The sequence below is a fragment of the Cyprinus carpio genome, chromosome B2 (assembly GCF_018340385.1).
Source record: "Cyprinus carpio isolate SPL01 chromosome B2, ASM1834038v1, whole genome shotgun sequence".
Lineage (NCBI taxonomy): Eukaryota > Metazoa > Chordata > Actinopteri > Cypriniformes > Cyprinidae > Cyprinus > Cyprinus carpio.
The window spans coordinates 10,829,809-10,844,995 of NC_056598.1; the positions used below are offsets into that span (position 1 = coordinate 10,829,809).

The 15,187-nt window shown below is 38.4% G+C and overlaps 1 protein-coding gene across 5 annotated transcripts in view; it reads right to left on the reverse strand.

Moving 5' to 3' along the window:
• The window catches only part of LOC109055147 (guanine nucleotide exchange factor VAV3-like), a 63,711-nt gene that overhangs the window by 11,363 nt on the left and 37,161 nt on the right, over positions 1-15,187 (reverse strand). For 3 of the 5 annotated variants that reach the window (XM_042717988.1, XM_042717989.1, XM_042717986.1), the window contains exons 17-23: positions 12,886-12,983; positions 9,363-9,385; positions 8,960-8,993; positions 5,351-5,481; positions 1,922-1,987; positions 1,411-1,445; positions 1,162-1,278 (exon numbers count right to left, since the gene is read on the reverse strand). In XM_042717988.1, coding sequence (XP_042573922.1) covers positions 1,162-1,278; positions 1,411-1,445; positions 1,922-1,987; positions 5,351-5,481; positions 8,960-8,993; positions 9,363-9,385; positions 12,886-12,983 — 504 coding nt within the window. The remainder of the gene's footprint in view (positions 1-1,161; positions 1,279-1,410; positions 1,446-1,921; positions 1,988-5,350; positions 5,482-8,959; positions 8,994-9,362; positions 9,386-12,885; positions 12,984-15,187) is intronic. The other 2 variants (XM_042717990.1, XM_042717987.1) reach the window with 1 other exon arrangement.

A 15,187-nucleotide genomic window follows, 5' to 3' on the forward strand; every position in this document is an offset into this window, starting at 1 on the left:
GTGCAGTACAGACATGTACACACCTTAATCACATTATTACCACCGTGTAGGACTTTTCGCCACATTTTGCGACAGGATACACACACGGCAGTAGTCAACCGTTTGATGGCAAACAAAAGAGCTTCAACGCCACCGTCGTCTGTTTGCACGTATAGCATGGCAAATAATTAACTGCACTCAAAGCTTTCAGTAAATTAAAAATGAAACACTCAAAACTGTATATGGCATCATAACGAAGATGAACTATGTATTTATACGTGAAATTCTGGAGGGGACGTCGGATGGCGTCGCATGGTGACGTAATGACGTGTGCCATTAATCGATCTGCTGTATGTACTATAACTTGTAAAAAGGGAACATGAAAGGAATATTCTAAAAGCAACTCTTCATAATATTGTTTTATTCAGAATAAGGTAAATAATTAGATTATGATGTCCATGTAAACTTATAATGTCAACTTCAACAAATAAGTTTTAACAAATACATTTATTTATGAAGCACATTAAAAAAGTGCATACTAAATGGGCATTAAAAACCCTTTAAAGAGCCTAAGATGAGCAATAAGTGAGCGTTAAAGGGACAAGTCACCTAAAAGGTGAAGTGAGTAAATGAATTTCCATTTTTGGGTGAACTATTCCTATAAATACTTAATCTAAAGATGTCATGAGAATGAAAAGATCTAATGTTCAGTCGTAGGTTATTTTATAACCTTTAACCAAAATCCACAATCCCCTTTAAACTTTCAATGTGAGCTTGTTGTGTAGAGTTAACTATAACCTAAGGATGTGTAATAGTGCTGTCGGTCCCTGACCACAGGTCAACACATTCAGATGATAAAATATTTTGATAAAGGCCTTGTGATTGGTTTAAGCATGAGGCACGCAACTATTTAATGTTCTGAGGTAATAAAGCCCACAGTGAGTATGTACGTGATCACTCACCGACCAAATCTATGCTACACATTAGTAGCTGTATGCAAATTCTATGATGCATAATGCATAATGCATTGGGTTGCAGGGAGGGAAATGCATGAAGAAATCTAAGCTTTGCATGCAAAAGGACGTTCGTGCAAGGACCTCATGACTATCTGTCATGCCAATTTTATGCGCAATAAAAACATGCTGGCTCAAATATATGAAGTGGGATAATAGCTACACGTACTTGATGCTGATAGCGTACTCTCTGCTCTCTCGGCTCCTGTATCGCACCAGGTAAGTGCTGTTCTCTCTCTCCATGAGCTCAGACTCTGCGTGGTGCCTCTCCATGGGCCCGGCGAACCTGATCGCACAAGCCAACATGCACGTGGTTAAAACCAAAACAACAACACTCAGCACATGCAGTCTTGCACGTTTTTTTGTGTCATGTGGACACTGGAATAAATGTGATTAAACATTTATTGTTGAGACATACCAGGGTTGAGCTGAATAGTCGACTGTCCTCGGTACCTGAGTATGAGAAACATTATAAAATATGTCACACTTATATACACTACAAGTTATACCCATTTAAGTTTTTCATTATATATAAACATTTTCAACACTGATAATACAAACCATTGTTAATAATTAATTGAGAACCAAATCAGCATATTAGAATGATTTCTGAAGGACCATATGACACTAAAGACTGGAATAATGGCTGCTAAAAATTCAGCTTTGCCAACACAGGAATATATTACATTCTCAAATATATTCAAATAGAAACAGTTATTTTAAATTGTACTAATACTTAAAAATATTACCGTTTTAGTGTATTTTTTTAACAAATAAATACAGCCTTGGTGAGCATAAGAGACTTCTTTCAAACACATTTAATAATCATAATTATTCAAAATTTTGGCCGCTGATGTACTGTACATAGTTTACAAAAATAGAGATCAACAGCATTAAAATGATTATGCAAGTCATATAAATATACATACACATGGGCAGGGTTTGACTGCATCACTTGGAAAGAAGCCGGTCTCTTGCGTTGTCAGGATTTTGCCCTGCCAAGACGTGTGGTTGTTAATTGCATTATATTTGCTTTGAGGCAATGCTCCCCCTCCCCTTTGCTTTAATAAATCTAAGACAATTAGCACACAACAAGCAGTGAATCTCATTTAGAGCCACAGTTAATTACTGTTCAGTCCCTACCCACGGTTAAACTCCATTACACATCAGAATGAAAGCATCAACTAATGCTGAATAATCATACAGCTTCCACAGCAGAACCTCGTGAATCACGACACTCGCCAATAAGCCATTGTTTGATATTGCTGCTCCGAGCATATTTGGATTTATGAATTACATTAGACCCGAGTTTCGTATTATGTCCTCGTGCAATAGATTGTATTGAGCAATCGCAGGCCGGATGCCAGTTTTAAAATAGGCTCATTTCTTGCATGGCTTCAGCCACAATTATCTGTATATTTTTGGATAAAAACCGACAATTCCCCCCGACTCGGTATGAAACAACAGCTGGGAGGTTATAATGCGCTGTGAATGCAGTGGAACCAGATGCCAAAATTTAGCAGCCTATGATTGATTGTGAGTTTAGCTGAAGGTTTGACTGAGGGTGTAATGAGCCTCTTCTCAAACAACTATACTGCTAAATATATTTTTTTCTTTACTGGCCCCCTTTAAGATCATCTTTAACAAGTATGAAATGAATTTCAGAAAAATGCACCTCTACCCCAAATTAGATTGGAGCCCCAAACTGGAACTGTATTCATGATTTATTCGGCTTAATAATGTTTCGCCGTAGCTTTTGAAAGCCCTTTATATTTGTTACGCCACAGATAAGCGTATGATAAAGATTAAACTTATTACCCTATTAGAGTAAACAGTTGGCAGCCTAAAGGATCAAATTAAATTACAGTGATCGATTGCACTGCTCTGGCAACGGGACAGAGATAATTGTCTTCTAGTAACATGGGAGATGGATGCTTAGTGCTCTGTAATTCCATTCTTTGGTGTCATGGGATCCTGAAGATTTAGTAGCCTTATTAAGAGTTAAGTGTCGTTTCACACAAGATAAAATAAAGCAGTGATGTGCATTATCATTCAACAGCAGCGCTTCTCGCTCCCCTCTATGACCTGCCTGGTGCGTGGAGAACCACGGCTGACACGCACGTCTAGCCGCTGCCTGTCTCAGTCTGTTGGCTCGTGAATCTCTTGGCATCCATTTTTGAGCTGTAGGGTTTTTTTCTACTTCGGTGTGTGCTATCAGGCAGAAATGGCCCAGCATAAAGCATGGGAAATCTCGCTAAGTGTCTATTCCCCGCCGAGCTGTTCGAGACACGTCGGCCAGATTGGAGCAACACCAGGAGGAAGATGAAGTTTTAGTGCCACCATAAACCATAGAGAAAAAGAGCCACAGCAGCCCGGCACGAGCCAGAAATAAATAACGCAGGAACATTCTGTGACAATAAGCTAGAAACAAAACGGCAATGCCGAAACATGCCTGAACAAAGACTGTGCTCTGTAGTCACTATATCTGATGGCTCATTTAGGTATCAGTTCAAATTAAAAGCAATGTGAAAAAAAGGAACGTTTTCAGTCATCATTTATAGTTTACACTTTTGTATATTGTACTAAAGTTGTACTAAGTACATGTGTGAAAAAAAATGGTTTTAAGTCGGTTTTTTAATTTCTATCTTTTGCTGTAGTATGTCAGTAGGAAATATCTTTTTTACATTTCCAAAAATTCGTTTTGCTATTAATTGTAATAATCCAGTGAGATTTTTGTCTGACAGCAGCCAGTACTCATCATCATCCAGTCTGTCTGGAATCACATGAAGAAACAGAGCAAGCTGAGACAGACTAACTGTGGCAACGTCTCTAAGATGCTTTAAGAAACCTACCTGCAAAGCTACAGTACTGTTAAATGAGGATGCTGTTAAAAATAATGTCATAAATAGATTTTCTTTATCAGTTAACTTCTATTAACTAAATTTAATCAACATTTGGTGTTACCATCTTTTCCGTTTAAAGCAGCTTTTGGCCTAGTTGCACTTGCACATAGTTTTTCAGGTAGGTCCCCTGAAGCATCTCGGGGATGTTGCCACAGTTTATCTGGATTTAGTCTCTGGATTTTAGTTCTGTTTCTTCATGTCATTCCAGACAGACTGGATGATGATAAGATCAGATCTGTGTGGAGCACTGGCAGTTTTCAGACTCCTTGTGCAAACACAAATTTCACTGAATTATTACAATTAATGGCAAAATGAATGTTTGGAAATGTAAACATTACATAACAAGACATTACAAGATATTTCCTACTGACACACTACAGCAAAATACAGAAATAACTGACTTAAAACCATTTTTTAGCTGGTGAAAATGCTAATGTTCTATTAATTTTGGCCAACACTGTATAATGCAATTTTTATCAATTTAATGAACCCTTGCAGAATAATTGTATTCATTTTAAAAATAAAAAAGTTAAATATATATATATATATATATATATATATATATATATATATATATATATATATATATATATATATATATATATATATAAGTGAATTAAATCAAAATCTATAATTAACCCTTAATGGTCTGACAGTAAGTTGCCTATGGAAATACTGGCTATTGCATTTATCATTTGGTTGAAATGTCATAAGACATATTTGTAGAAAAGGTTATATGTGCCCTATTTGCTTTGATATGTGTTGTGATCAAGCTTCAGGGTAGAGACCTGCACTCCCGCAGGAGTACCGCGGGACCCGTGGGACCCAACACAGCAGGGTGTGGCGCGGGACAACTCTTGATGGGTGAGTGCGGGCAGGAAGAGACTCATGTGTGTGCGGGATGCGGGACTCCCGCAAAATAGAAATTATCTAAACAAAGTGTCTAAAATATATAAATTGTTATTTATATGTTGCACAAAAGCAAAAATAACAACCAATATTAACATTAAAATGATTGACATGCACAAGCTAGGCAAAGTTTCTATTTATAACACGTGTTTAGAGGGTTACGCAATGTAGCTAATCACAGACTCAGCTGTTGATTTCTGGAACGCAACAGCCAATCACAGGTGATTAAGTTAGAATCTACTCACCGCAGTGCTGAAATTGCGTGCTCATGAATCCTCTCATTTTAACACACAATGTGTAGACATTGTGAAAGATTCACTGTGCATATATTTATTGTGTTATAACAGAGCTTTATGAGATCGCGATTAACTGAGATGTCATCTTTTAGTGATAATAAAGGAAGCGCGCTCGCATTCTTCCATGGCAAACCATGCACACAGTAGCCTGAAAAATCTGTCCTGCGCAGGTCTCTACTTCAGGGTCCCGTGACACCACAGAACACAATTCCACTATTTGGTGTTAAAATACTACTGTATTTTATCTGACCTCCCACCAGGAGCTGTGAGGATCGGCACAGATGACCTCTATGACATCACCAATCTGAGAATTCAGCGGCGGTCCACCCGGAGGCCTGGGAACCCCAAAATAGTCTCTGATTACCATAATTTTTGGCAAACCTGTAAAAATAAAATGTGACATAAAAGCAATATTGGCACTATTCCTAAAACATGTTCCTGGTCTTATTTTGCATGTTGCATTTGTGTACATAATTCAAAAAAAATAATTGACCTACTTCACATCACCAACCCTCTCATTTTTCAACCACTTGACTCCATTTTGGTACTTAACAGCCAATTTTCACAGTCTTCAATAATTAACAGCAATGGAATAATGAACAATAATTAACAATGGAAACAGTCAAATCCAACTCATTGTCTAATTGAATGCATCAGATTACATGCGTCAAATGGCTTGAGAACAAGTTTACATTAAATACAGTACAATAAGGAATTATGTAAAAGATTACAGGTGATGTGTTTTATAAAACTGATAGAATAGACAGCAATTAGGCTAAATAAAATACAAATAAAGAAAATAAATAAATAAATGAAGCCAGAAAGCTTATGCTTATGATACACTTAATAACAACTATTCTTAGTGGCCTTTTATGAAATGAATTTCACATCAAGCAACACAACCACTGTTTTTGCTCCACTCCAGCATTGTGCTGGAGCTCAGTGGGTGGCCCTTCCAACCCAAAGCGAATGTCCACTTTTCTCTTTCACAAAAGACAAATAAAGTGACGCACAGCAACAATTGTTGTTTCCACAACCCTATCCACTAAATCAGAGGCAGTGACACTAAGCAATGACAGAGAAGGAGATCATCTTAGGCTGTTTCTTACTCTAGAGCCTCAGTGTATGGCAGTTAATAAGGCTGGGGAACAACATAAACTCTCCCTGAAGCCTTAGATTGAGGCTGGGGGTTGCTCCTAGTATAAAACAGCTCCTTAGTATCCAGTCTATAAACGTGTTGTTTTTAATACTGCCAGGTGCCCGGGTCTTAAAGTAGACAGTAAAAACAGTTGTTTTACATGTACTGGAGAGGTTTATGGAGATCTATGCCTCTAGACTGAACTGCATCCTCTGTTACTAAACTATGCTTCTTGCCTTTGCTTTCATATACTGTACAGTATAAAAGCTAAATACTATGTGATCATTAAGCCTTTTGACATGATTAATATAGTTAATTTAAATATGACAGTTACTGTGACTTTCACAACCAAGAATTGATTATGTGACAGCCAAGGCATGTTTCTGGTAGTGATATACAATATAGTGGCATATGTATGCATGTATGTGTAGCCAAAGTCTCTTATGCTTTCCATGGCTGCAATATTGTACAATATTATTACAATTTAAAATGATCATTTTATATTTAAGCTAGGCTGTTTAGTCTGAGGTCTTTTGAATTGTGAGCAATAATATGGTACAGCAGTAGCAATAACGGACAGCTCAGAGGAGGAGTTTTCCTGCCACTATACAGCACACTCAATTGACCCTGGCAGCTTTGACTGGTGCTCAGCAGCCCTTGCCTTAAGCTAACTTAAAGGATCACACATATTTGACATCCCAGGTGTTTTCTGTGGTGTTCACCAGGAGTGCCAAATCTGTGACAAATTTCTTAAATCATAACATACAATTACAATTTTCTCAAAGCAGATCTATGGAAGAGAAAAGTGTTCCAGATAGTAATCCTGAAATAACCTATCCACGTGAGGAAACTGAGGATGATACTAAAGAGGAAGAAGAGTTGTGTTCTTAGATAACTTATAACTTGACTTGTTATCTTCGGTTTATCGTCTGCCTGAATCAAGGAGATATTTAACCTGCTGAAATTTGTGTGAACATTAGACGACCGGAAAAAGAATCCATTTACGAATGTGTTCAGATTAGACTTTCTCAATACAAGCACTTAATCCACTGCAGTTACTGAGAAGTAAAACGTCGTAGAAGCGAATGCTTCAATTATCACAGCTAAATGTGCCAGTGTTTTTTTTTTTTTTTTTTTTTTTCAAAACACTAGAGAGAACTGTGTAAATAATGAAGATAATAAAATGACTTCAACTGTGAGCTTCTATCACTTCAGTTGTCAGCACACTCCACTCAAGCTTATTTAGAAGTATCTCATTGGTCAAAACACTCTGTTAAATCAGAAACGTATCATTCAAATTATACAGTAATAAAATAAGCAAGGTAATTTTGTTCCGTTTCTATAATATACTGTCTTGACCACTTCTACTTCCCATCAATATAAAGACACCCCTTCCAACCTCAACAGCATGTGAAAGTCTCTTCAGCACTTCAGGATTGTTATTTAGTCCCAGAAGAGCAAAACCGAACAGCAGCAATTTTGAAAATCAGCACTTGTTTAAGCTGAGCACGAAGTTGCACCATTCTGAAAATAAAATGATGTGGTAGTGTTTTTGGAGGAAAATTAGAATCTTTCCTGACTGTTTACAAGTAATTCTTCTGAGAATGACAAAAGCATAACAAGGTCGGTACACAGTTGCCATCTAACTTTACTTTCAAACTACTTTAATTGTTTTCTTACCAGAAACATGATGTTTCGAGCTGATTGCTCATTTTGTTTTTGGTTGTGCATATGATCGTGACATGGTTCTGAGAATCATCATGACTGGTGATAAACAGAATATTCTGCAATGCAATTCAATAGAAAATGTTTTTTTTTAAATTTTTTTTTTTTTTTTTAGGTAAATGATTTCAACAAAATGTATTGGTTATGTTGATTTCATAGCACACACAAAACAATGACAATTTTCTTTTTAGCAAATTACATATTACAGTCTGTTATCACTCATATTTTATAAACAATACTTTTAATTCTTCTATTTTTTCCATTTTTTTTATTTAATATATGGAATAATTAACTTGACAAGACAGTAAAGAGATCTCACACACCATGCTAAACTGTTGCCCTATGGACTGAAAACTATTTGTTATAAAATAAATTATTTAAACAGGTGCAGGAAGGAGCTGTGGTACACTGCCAGTAGTAAGTGTGTAGTTGGCAAACAATAAATCCACAGGCTTTTTTTCCAACACTATAGTTTACAGTTTAGATGAATGCACTTTCTTTAAGTTTCTCACCATTTTTATAACTATTTGGCCTTTGCTTGTTTCTTTTAAACAGTCCTGCGGTGTCACAAATGAATTTGTAAAAGTAATTATGAATTAATATGAGGTCATAAAAGTGAGTGCAACATAATTGCTCTTTATAGTTTTAGATGGAGTAAGTTACACACTCCACAAACATTCTCAGAAGTATTTCAACTACCCAAATATTATTGCATGATAATGGAGATAACCCTCATCCTCATCATCATTCTGATGATACACAGTGTATTGGGAAGGCCACATGGATCTGAATTCAAAGAATTACTCACTGAGCTCCCAGCAATTAGCACCTGATTTAACCTCCTCATATGAACAACAATAAGGTTGATGATGTGGAACAAAAGACTGTGTGTATCACATTAAATGTTTAAAATAATAATATATAAGAGAGTTTTACACCAGTCTCGACAACATCACAGTCTATATACAGAAGCATGCTGAAGAGAAAGACACTTACCTTGGTCTTCTTGTTTCCTAGGTGTTGTCTTTCTCTGTGAAATAAGAGAAGGGAGAGAATATCATTAACAGATTCTCTGCAATATGAACACACTCTGCTATAATTTTCTGCTTTTTGCAACACTGGTAAAAATATTGTCAAGGTGAATTTACACATTGACACAAAGAAACAATCTAACATTGATTCTGTTATTCCTGTTTAAGACTGCATTCTGTCAGTAGAATGAACATACATTTAAATGAAAATAAAACATACTTTAGACAGCATTATACAATCATTTTCCTCTTTGTTTCAAATATCCATAAAGGAAGATCATTTTATATTGCAGTCTGGAAATATAATCTTTTAAGTTTATTATATAGACAAACTATTTAGATTTAGATGAATTTGTCTGTGGTTTCACCTGTGGTTTTTGAACAGCAGCACCTGAAAACATGATGAGAGAGGAAAAGAAAAATTGTAAAGAAAGCAAAAAGGCTGTACATGCACAAATTACAAATCTGTTGCTAAAGTTTAAACAAATCTAAATCTAAAGTTTAGACTATTATAGACGTCTTCAGCAAGTAAATACAGTAGAATTGTTTGCTTTATATATAGAGAGCCATACTAAGGGGATAGTCACAGATTTTTTTGTTCTTTAAATTTATTATGACTTGTTTATTTTACTATTACTATTGTTGTTGCTTTGTACTCCTTCCTTTGTATGTTAAATATATGTATGTGTTGCATTTTTCCAAAATGTGACAAGTTATATATAGCCCCGTTGTACCCTATATATATATATATATAGGGTACAACGGGGCTAAAGGCAACAGATTTTGTGTGAAAATAAATAATTCAAGTTGTTTATTTTGTTTAGAAATTCTTGTATGAATGTATGTACCCACACACAGGATAAAAGGCTCACCAGCATTGGGCAAAAATTTGGGCCTATTTTGAAAAATAGCTAAAATAATTAATTTTTGTTCAATAAATATACTGTCATTAAAATATATTAATATAAAAAATATATATATTTTAAAAAATACAGAAACAAAATCATTTTAATAAGTAAAGATTCTTAAAGCATTGAAGGAGATCCAATAATATATATTTACAGTAGTAACAACACATGATATTTTATTATATGATATGATTAAAGGGTTAGTTCACCCAAAATTGAAAATTTGCCCATAAATTACTCACCCTCAAGGCATCCTATATGTATATGACTTTCTTCTTTCAGACAAATCCAGTCTGAGTTATATTAAAAATTGTCTTTGATCTTTCAATCTGTTTAATGCCACTCAGCAGGTGTTGCATGCATCAGTCCAAAAGAAGTTAAATAAAAAGTGCCCATCCATAAAAAAAAAAAAAAAAGTTTCTCACACGGCTACAAACAAAGTCCTCCTGTAGCGAATCGATGCATGCGCAATGCTGACCTCATATGTCATGCGCCCAGAGCTGCTTCCATTTACAACTGTTGGCGCAAGCTACATTAAGGTGATTATTAAGTTTTAAATATGGATATTTTTATTACAAAATTGCATCGATTCACTACAGGAGGCCTTTGTTCATCCCCCGGAGCCGTGTGAAACACCTTTTTTTATGAACGGGTGTTGTTTATTTAACGTCTTTTGGACTGATGCATGCAACACCCGCTGAGTGGCATTAAACAGCTTGAAAAATCAAAGACAATTTTTATTATAACTCCGACTGGATTCGTCTGAAAGAAGAAAGTCATACACTTAGGATGCCTTGAGGGTGAGAAATTTTGTGCGCTAATTTTAATTTTTGGGTGAACTAACTCTTTAATATCATGTTTTTAAATATGATGGTTTCATTCTAGATATAGTGATTATCTCTAATATGGACACCCAACATAATATATGATATTTACCATCTGAATCTAACCATATCATGTCAACAAATGGAAAAGTTAGCCATCTATTAATCATCATGTTATTTACTGTGCCTTTAGCCCCAACAGCATGGGCGCTTTTTACCCCAAATACCTTACTTTTACATATTCTTTCATTATTTAAAAACTGTTGCTTTAATTATCTTAAGCAAAAGAAAATCGTTAAGAAGACCTTTGTCTCAAAATATATGCATCAAATTTAGCGATTCTAATTTGCTACTTAAATCTACAACATTTAAAAAAACATAAAATCAAGTAAGCACAGAATCCACTTTGCAGTGCTATGACTGAAAACATTTGGGTTTGACATCAAAAGATATTCATCAGACAAGAGATTTACATGCCAGTTTTTATTTGCAGGTATTTACATCTGGATCTGGCAAACAGCTTAGAAGATATCACCTTTTGTTTGAACCCACCCATTTTTCATGTGAGCAAAAGTATTTGAACATGTGACTGATAGGTGTATTTTGTTGCCCAGGTGTGTTCTATCACAATGATTATTCAAACAATAATTAGCACTGAATGTCAACATTCAGTTTCAGATTTGGGTTTTGCCTGTTCAAACTGCATTTATAGTTAAGAGATATAATCAACATGAAAACCAGAGAGCTGTCTATAGGTGAAAAAGAAGCAATTGTGTAGCTGAGAGAAGAAGGAAAATCAATCAGAGCCATTGCAGGTAAATTAGCCATAGCCATTTCAACCATTTGGAATGTCCTGAAGAAGAAAGAAGCCACTGGTGTACTAAGTAACAGACATCAAACAGGAAGACCAAGGAAAACAACTGCAGTTGATGTAAGAAATATTGTGAGAGCTGTCAGGAAAGACCCTAAAACAACTGTAAGTGTAAGGTAAACTGTAAGGTATCACAATCTACTGTTCGCAGAAGACTTTATGATCACAAGTACAGAGGCTACACCAGAAGATGCAAACCACTCATTAGCAAGAAGAATAGGAAGGCCAGGCTGGAATTTGCCAAAAAGTACAGAGACGAGCCTTTCTGGGACAAAGTTTTATGGACTGATGAGACAAAGATAAACCTTAACCAAAGTGACCGAAAGGCTAAAGTTTGGAGAAAGAAAGGATCTGCTCATGATCCCAAACATACTGTACAAGCTCAACTGTGAAACACAGTGGAGGTAATGTCATGGCTTGGGCTTGCATGGCTTCTTATGGGACAGGCTCATTAATCTTCATTGATGATGTAACACATGATGGCAGCAGCAAAATGAACTCAGAAGTCTACAGAAACATTTTGTCTGCCAATTTAAAGAAAGATGCAACCAAACTTATTGGGAGATCCTTCATCATGCAGCAAGATAATGACCCAAAACACACTGCCAAAACAACTAAGGAGTTCATCAGGGCAAGAAGTGGAAGGTTTTAGACTGACCAAGTCAATCTCCAGACTTAAACCCTATAGAGCCTGCCTTTTACCTGCTTAAGAGGAGACTGAAGGGGGTAACCCCCCAAAACAAACAACAACAGAATGCAAAAGTTTGGTGATGTCAATGGGTTACAGGCTTGATGCAGTTATTGAAACCAAAGGATTTGCAACTAAATATTAAATCTTATTCACTTTAATCTATGTTAATTCCATCTGTTCCAATACTTTTGCTCACATGAAAAATGGGTGGGTTCAAACAAAGGGTGATATCTTCTAAGTTGTTTGTCAGATCCAGATGTAAATACCTGGAAATAAAACATTAATGTCAAACCCAAATGTTTTTAGTCTACAGCAAAAATAAAGGAACTGGCCTCACTGTCCCAATACTTTTGGAGGGGAGTGTATATATGAGCTTTTATTTATATAGTAAAGGAATATTCAAGCTCTGTTACCTTCAAACTATGGTATGACAGTTAAATTACAACATTCACTAAAATATTTATGGTATGTCTCAAAACCCATGAATCTCTGACATGAAAAAGAATCTGAAATTATCTGGGTATAAATTCCAGGAATACATATAATTCTTTGAACAGTGAAATGCCAACTTAGTTAATGCAGAAGCTCTTTACTGACCATTACCTGCCCTTCCACAGGCTCCTAGTTTTCCAAGACAACCCTTATGAGCCCCGTTTCCACATTTAGGACAAAGGTAGCCTTGATAAAAAATTCCCCTGAAGAGCAGAAGGACCATGGGGTCAGCGCTGGGTTCATTCATTTACATATATCATAAATATAGCATAAATGGCTATTATAGACCTTGTGAAATATAAAGTTTTCTGGCTTTCATCTTATATCATTTAGCTTTAAATGGATAGTTCACCCAAAAATGACAATTGAGCCATCTTTGCAGGTTCCCTTTCAGTCGGTCACTCTCGACGTCACGTCGGTGACTGACGAATTGGGATATCGCTTCGATAGAACAATCTACTTCGAGTATAAACTAAAAGAGCCAATGCACATTGGCATGCAATTATTGCATCCAGCTGCTGCTGATCACAACGTGAGTATAAGAAGGCAGCAGGTGCAATGCATACCAGCTTTTAGCTTCGGAGCCGAGCGACAGTATTGTTCTGGTCACCTCAACTGTGTCTGCTGTGAACTAAGAGTTTAGCACCTCACTGCCTCACGTGTCTGGGCATCAAGCATGCTGAGGTGTCCTTCATGGATATGTCATGTTCCCACTGCGGGAAGATGACCATCTTGGAGCTGCGAACCAGGCTCCGCTACGTTCAGGGGGGCGGAGTCCCGCTGCCTCTGCCGCAATCTGGGGCTCGTTCTGGCGGACAAATGAGAACCACTTCCGGCAGTAGCATGGGTGGTTTGAGGGTCACAGTGGTGGCAAACCCCGCAGGGAACCAACCCTCTGGGGACCACCACTCCTCTTGCACCTCCGATCCAGTGGAGCAACCCACGGAACGCACTGGGCCCTCTTCAAAGAGCGTACCAGTGGCATCCAGTGGGCCTCCCACTGACCGGATGTCGATCTCAGCATCGGAGGGAGAGCTGTTGGAGGAAGATTCGGACATGCTGCCGCCCTCCGGAATGGTGGCAAAGCCTGAATTGCGGTCAGTATTAGCGTGCTTGAATACGTTCAAGGGGAGGACAGCGGTCCCACTGAAACTTTTTCAGAGGCTCCTGGGGCATATGGTGCTTACACCGCTCAGCCTGTTACATATGAGACCGCTCCAGCACTGGTATTATGGCCGAATCCCGAGGTGGGCGTGGAAGCACGGCACTCACTGGGTCCAAGTTACATTGCCCAGATCTTGCACTTCTCTGGGCAGGGGTGCCCCTAGAGCAGATCTCCAGGCATGGTGTGGTTTACATGGATGCCTCCACCACCGGCTGGGGGCCCACGTACAACGGGCATGCAGTCTCAGGGGTTTGGACGGGCCCACACCTGCAATGGCACATTGATTGCCTAGAGTTGTTAGCAGTGCACCTTGCCTTGAACCGTCTCAAAGGTCGCTTATGAGGCAAACACGTGCTGGTCCAAACAGATAACACAGCGACCGTTGCGTACATCAACCGACAAGGTGGTCTGCGCTCACGTCACATGTCGCAACTCGCCCGCCACCTCCTCCTTTGGAGTCGTAAGGTTCTGAGGTCCCTTCGTACTGTTCACATTCCGGGCCTGCTCAACCATACCTGCTCAACCATACACCCGACGAGCTGACTCGAGCAATGCTCCCGGGAGAATGGCGACTCCACCCCCGTATGGTCCAGATGATTTGGGGTCGTTTCGGAGCGGCTCAGGTAGACCTGTTTGCTTCTCCAGAGACTTCTCACTGCCAGTTGATCTACTCCCTGACCGAGGGAACTCTCGGCACAGACGCACTGGCACACAGCTAACCTCCACGCACACGCAAATATGCGTTTCCCCCAGTGAGCCTCCTCGCACAGACACTGTGCAAAGTCTGGGAGGACGAGGAGCAAGTCTTGACCTCAGACCTGCTTCCCCGAACTATTGCTCCTCTTGACAGCCCCTGCTTGGCCGATTACTCTGTGGAAGGATCTACTGACTCAGAAATGGGGCACCATTTGACACCAGCGTCCAGACCTTTGGAAACTCCATGTCTGGTCCCTGGACGGGACGCGGAGGTTCTAGGTGACCTACCCCAGAAGCTAGTGAACACCATCACTTCGGCAAGAGCACCATCTACAAGACACGCTTACGCCTTGAAGTGGAACCTGTTCATCAAGTGGTGTTCTTCTCACCGAGAAGACCCCCGAAGATGCCAGATTGCGGTCGTGCTTTCTTTTCTGCAGCAAGGGCTGGAGCGAAGGCTGTCTCCCTCCACCCTCAAAGTCCAGGTTGCCGCTACTGCTGCATACCATGACCCCGTGAATGGAAAGTCTTTAGGTAACCATGACC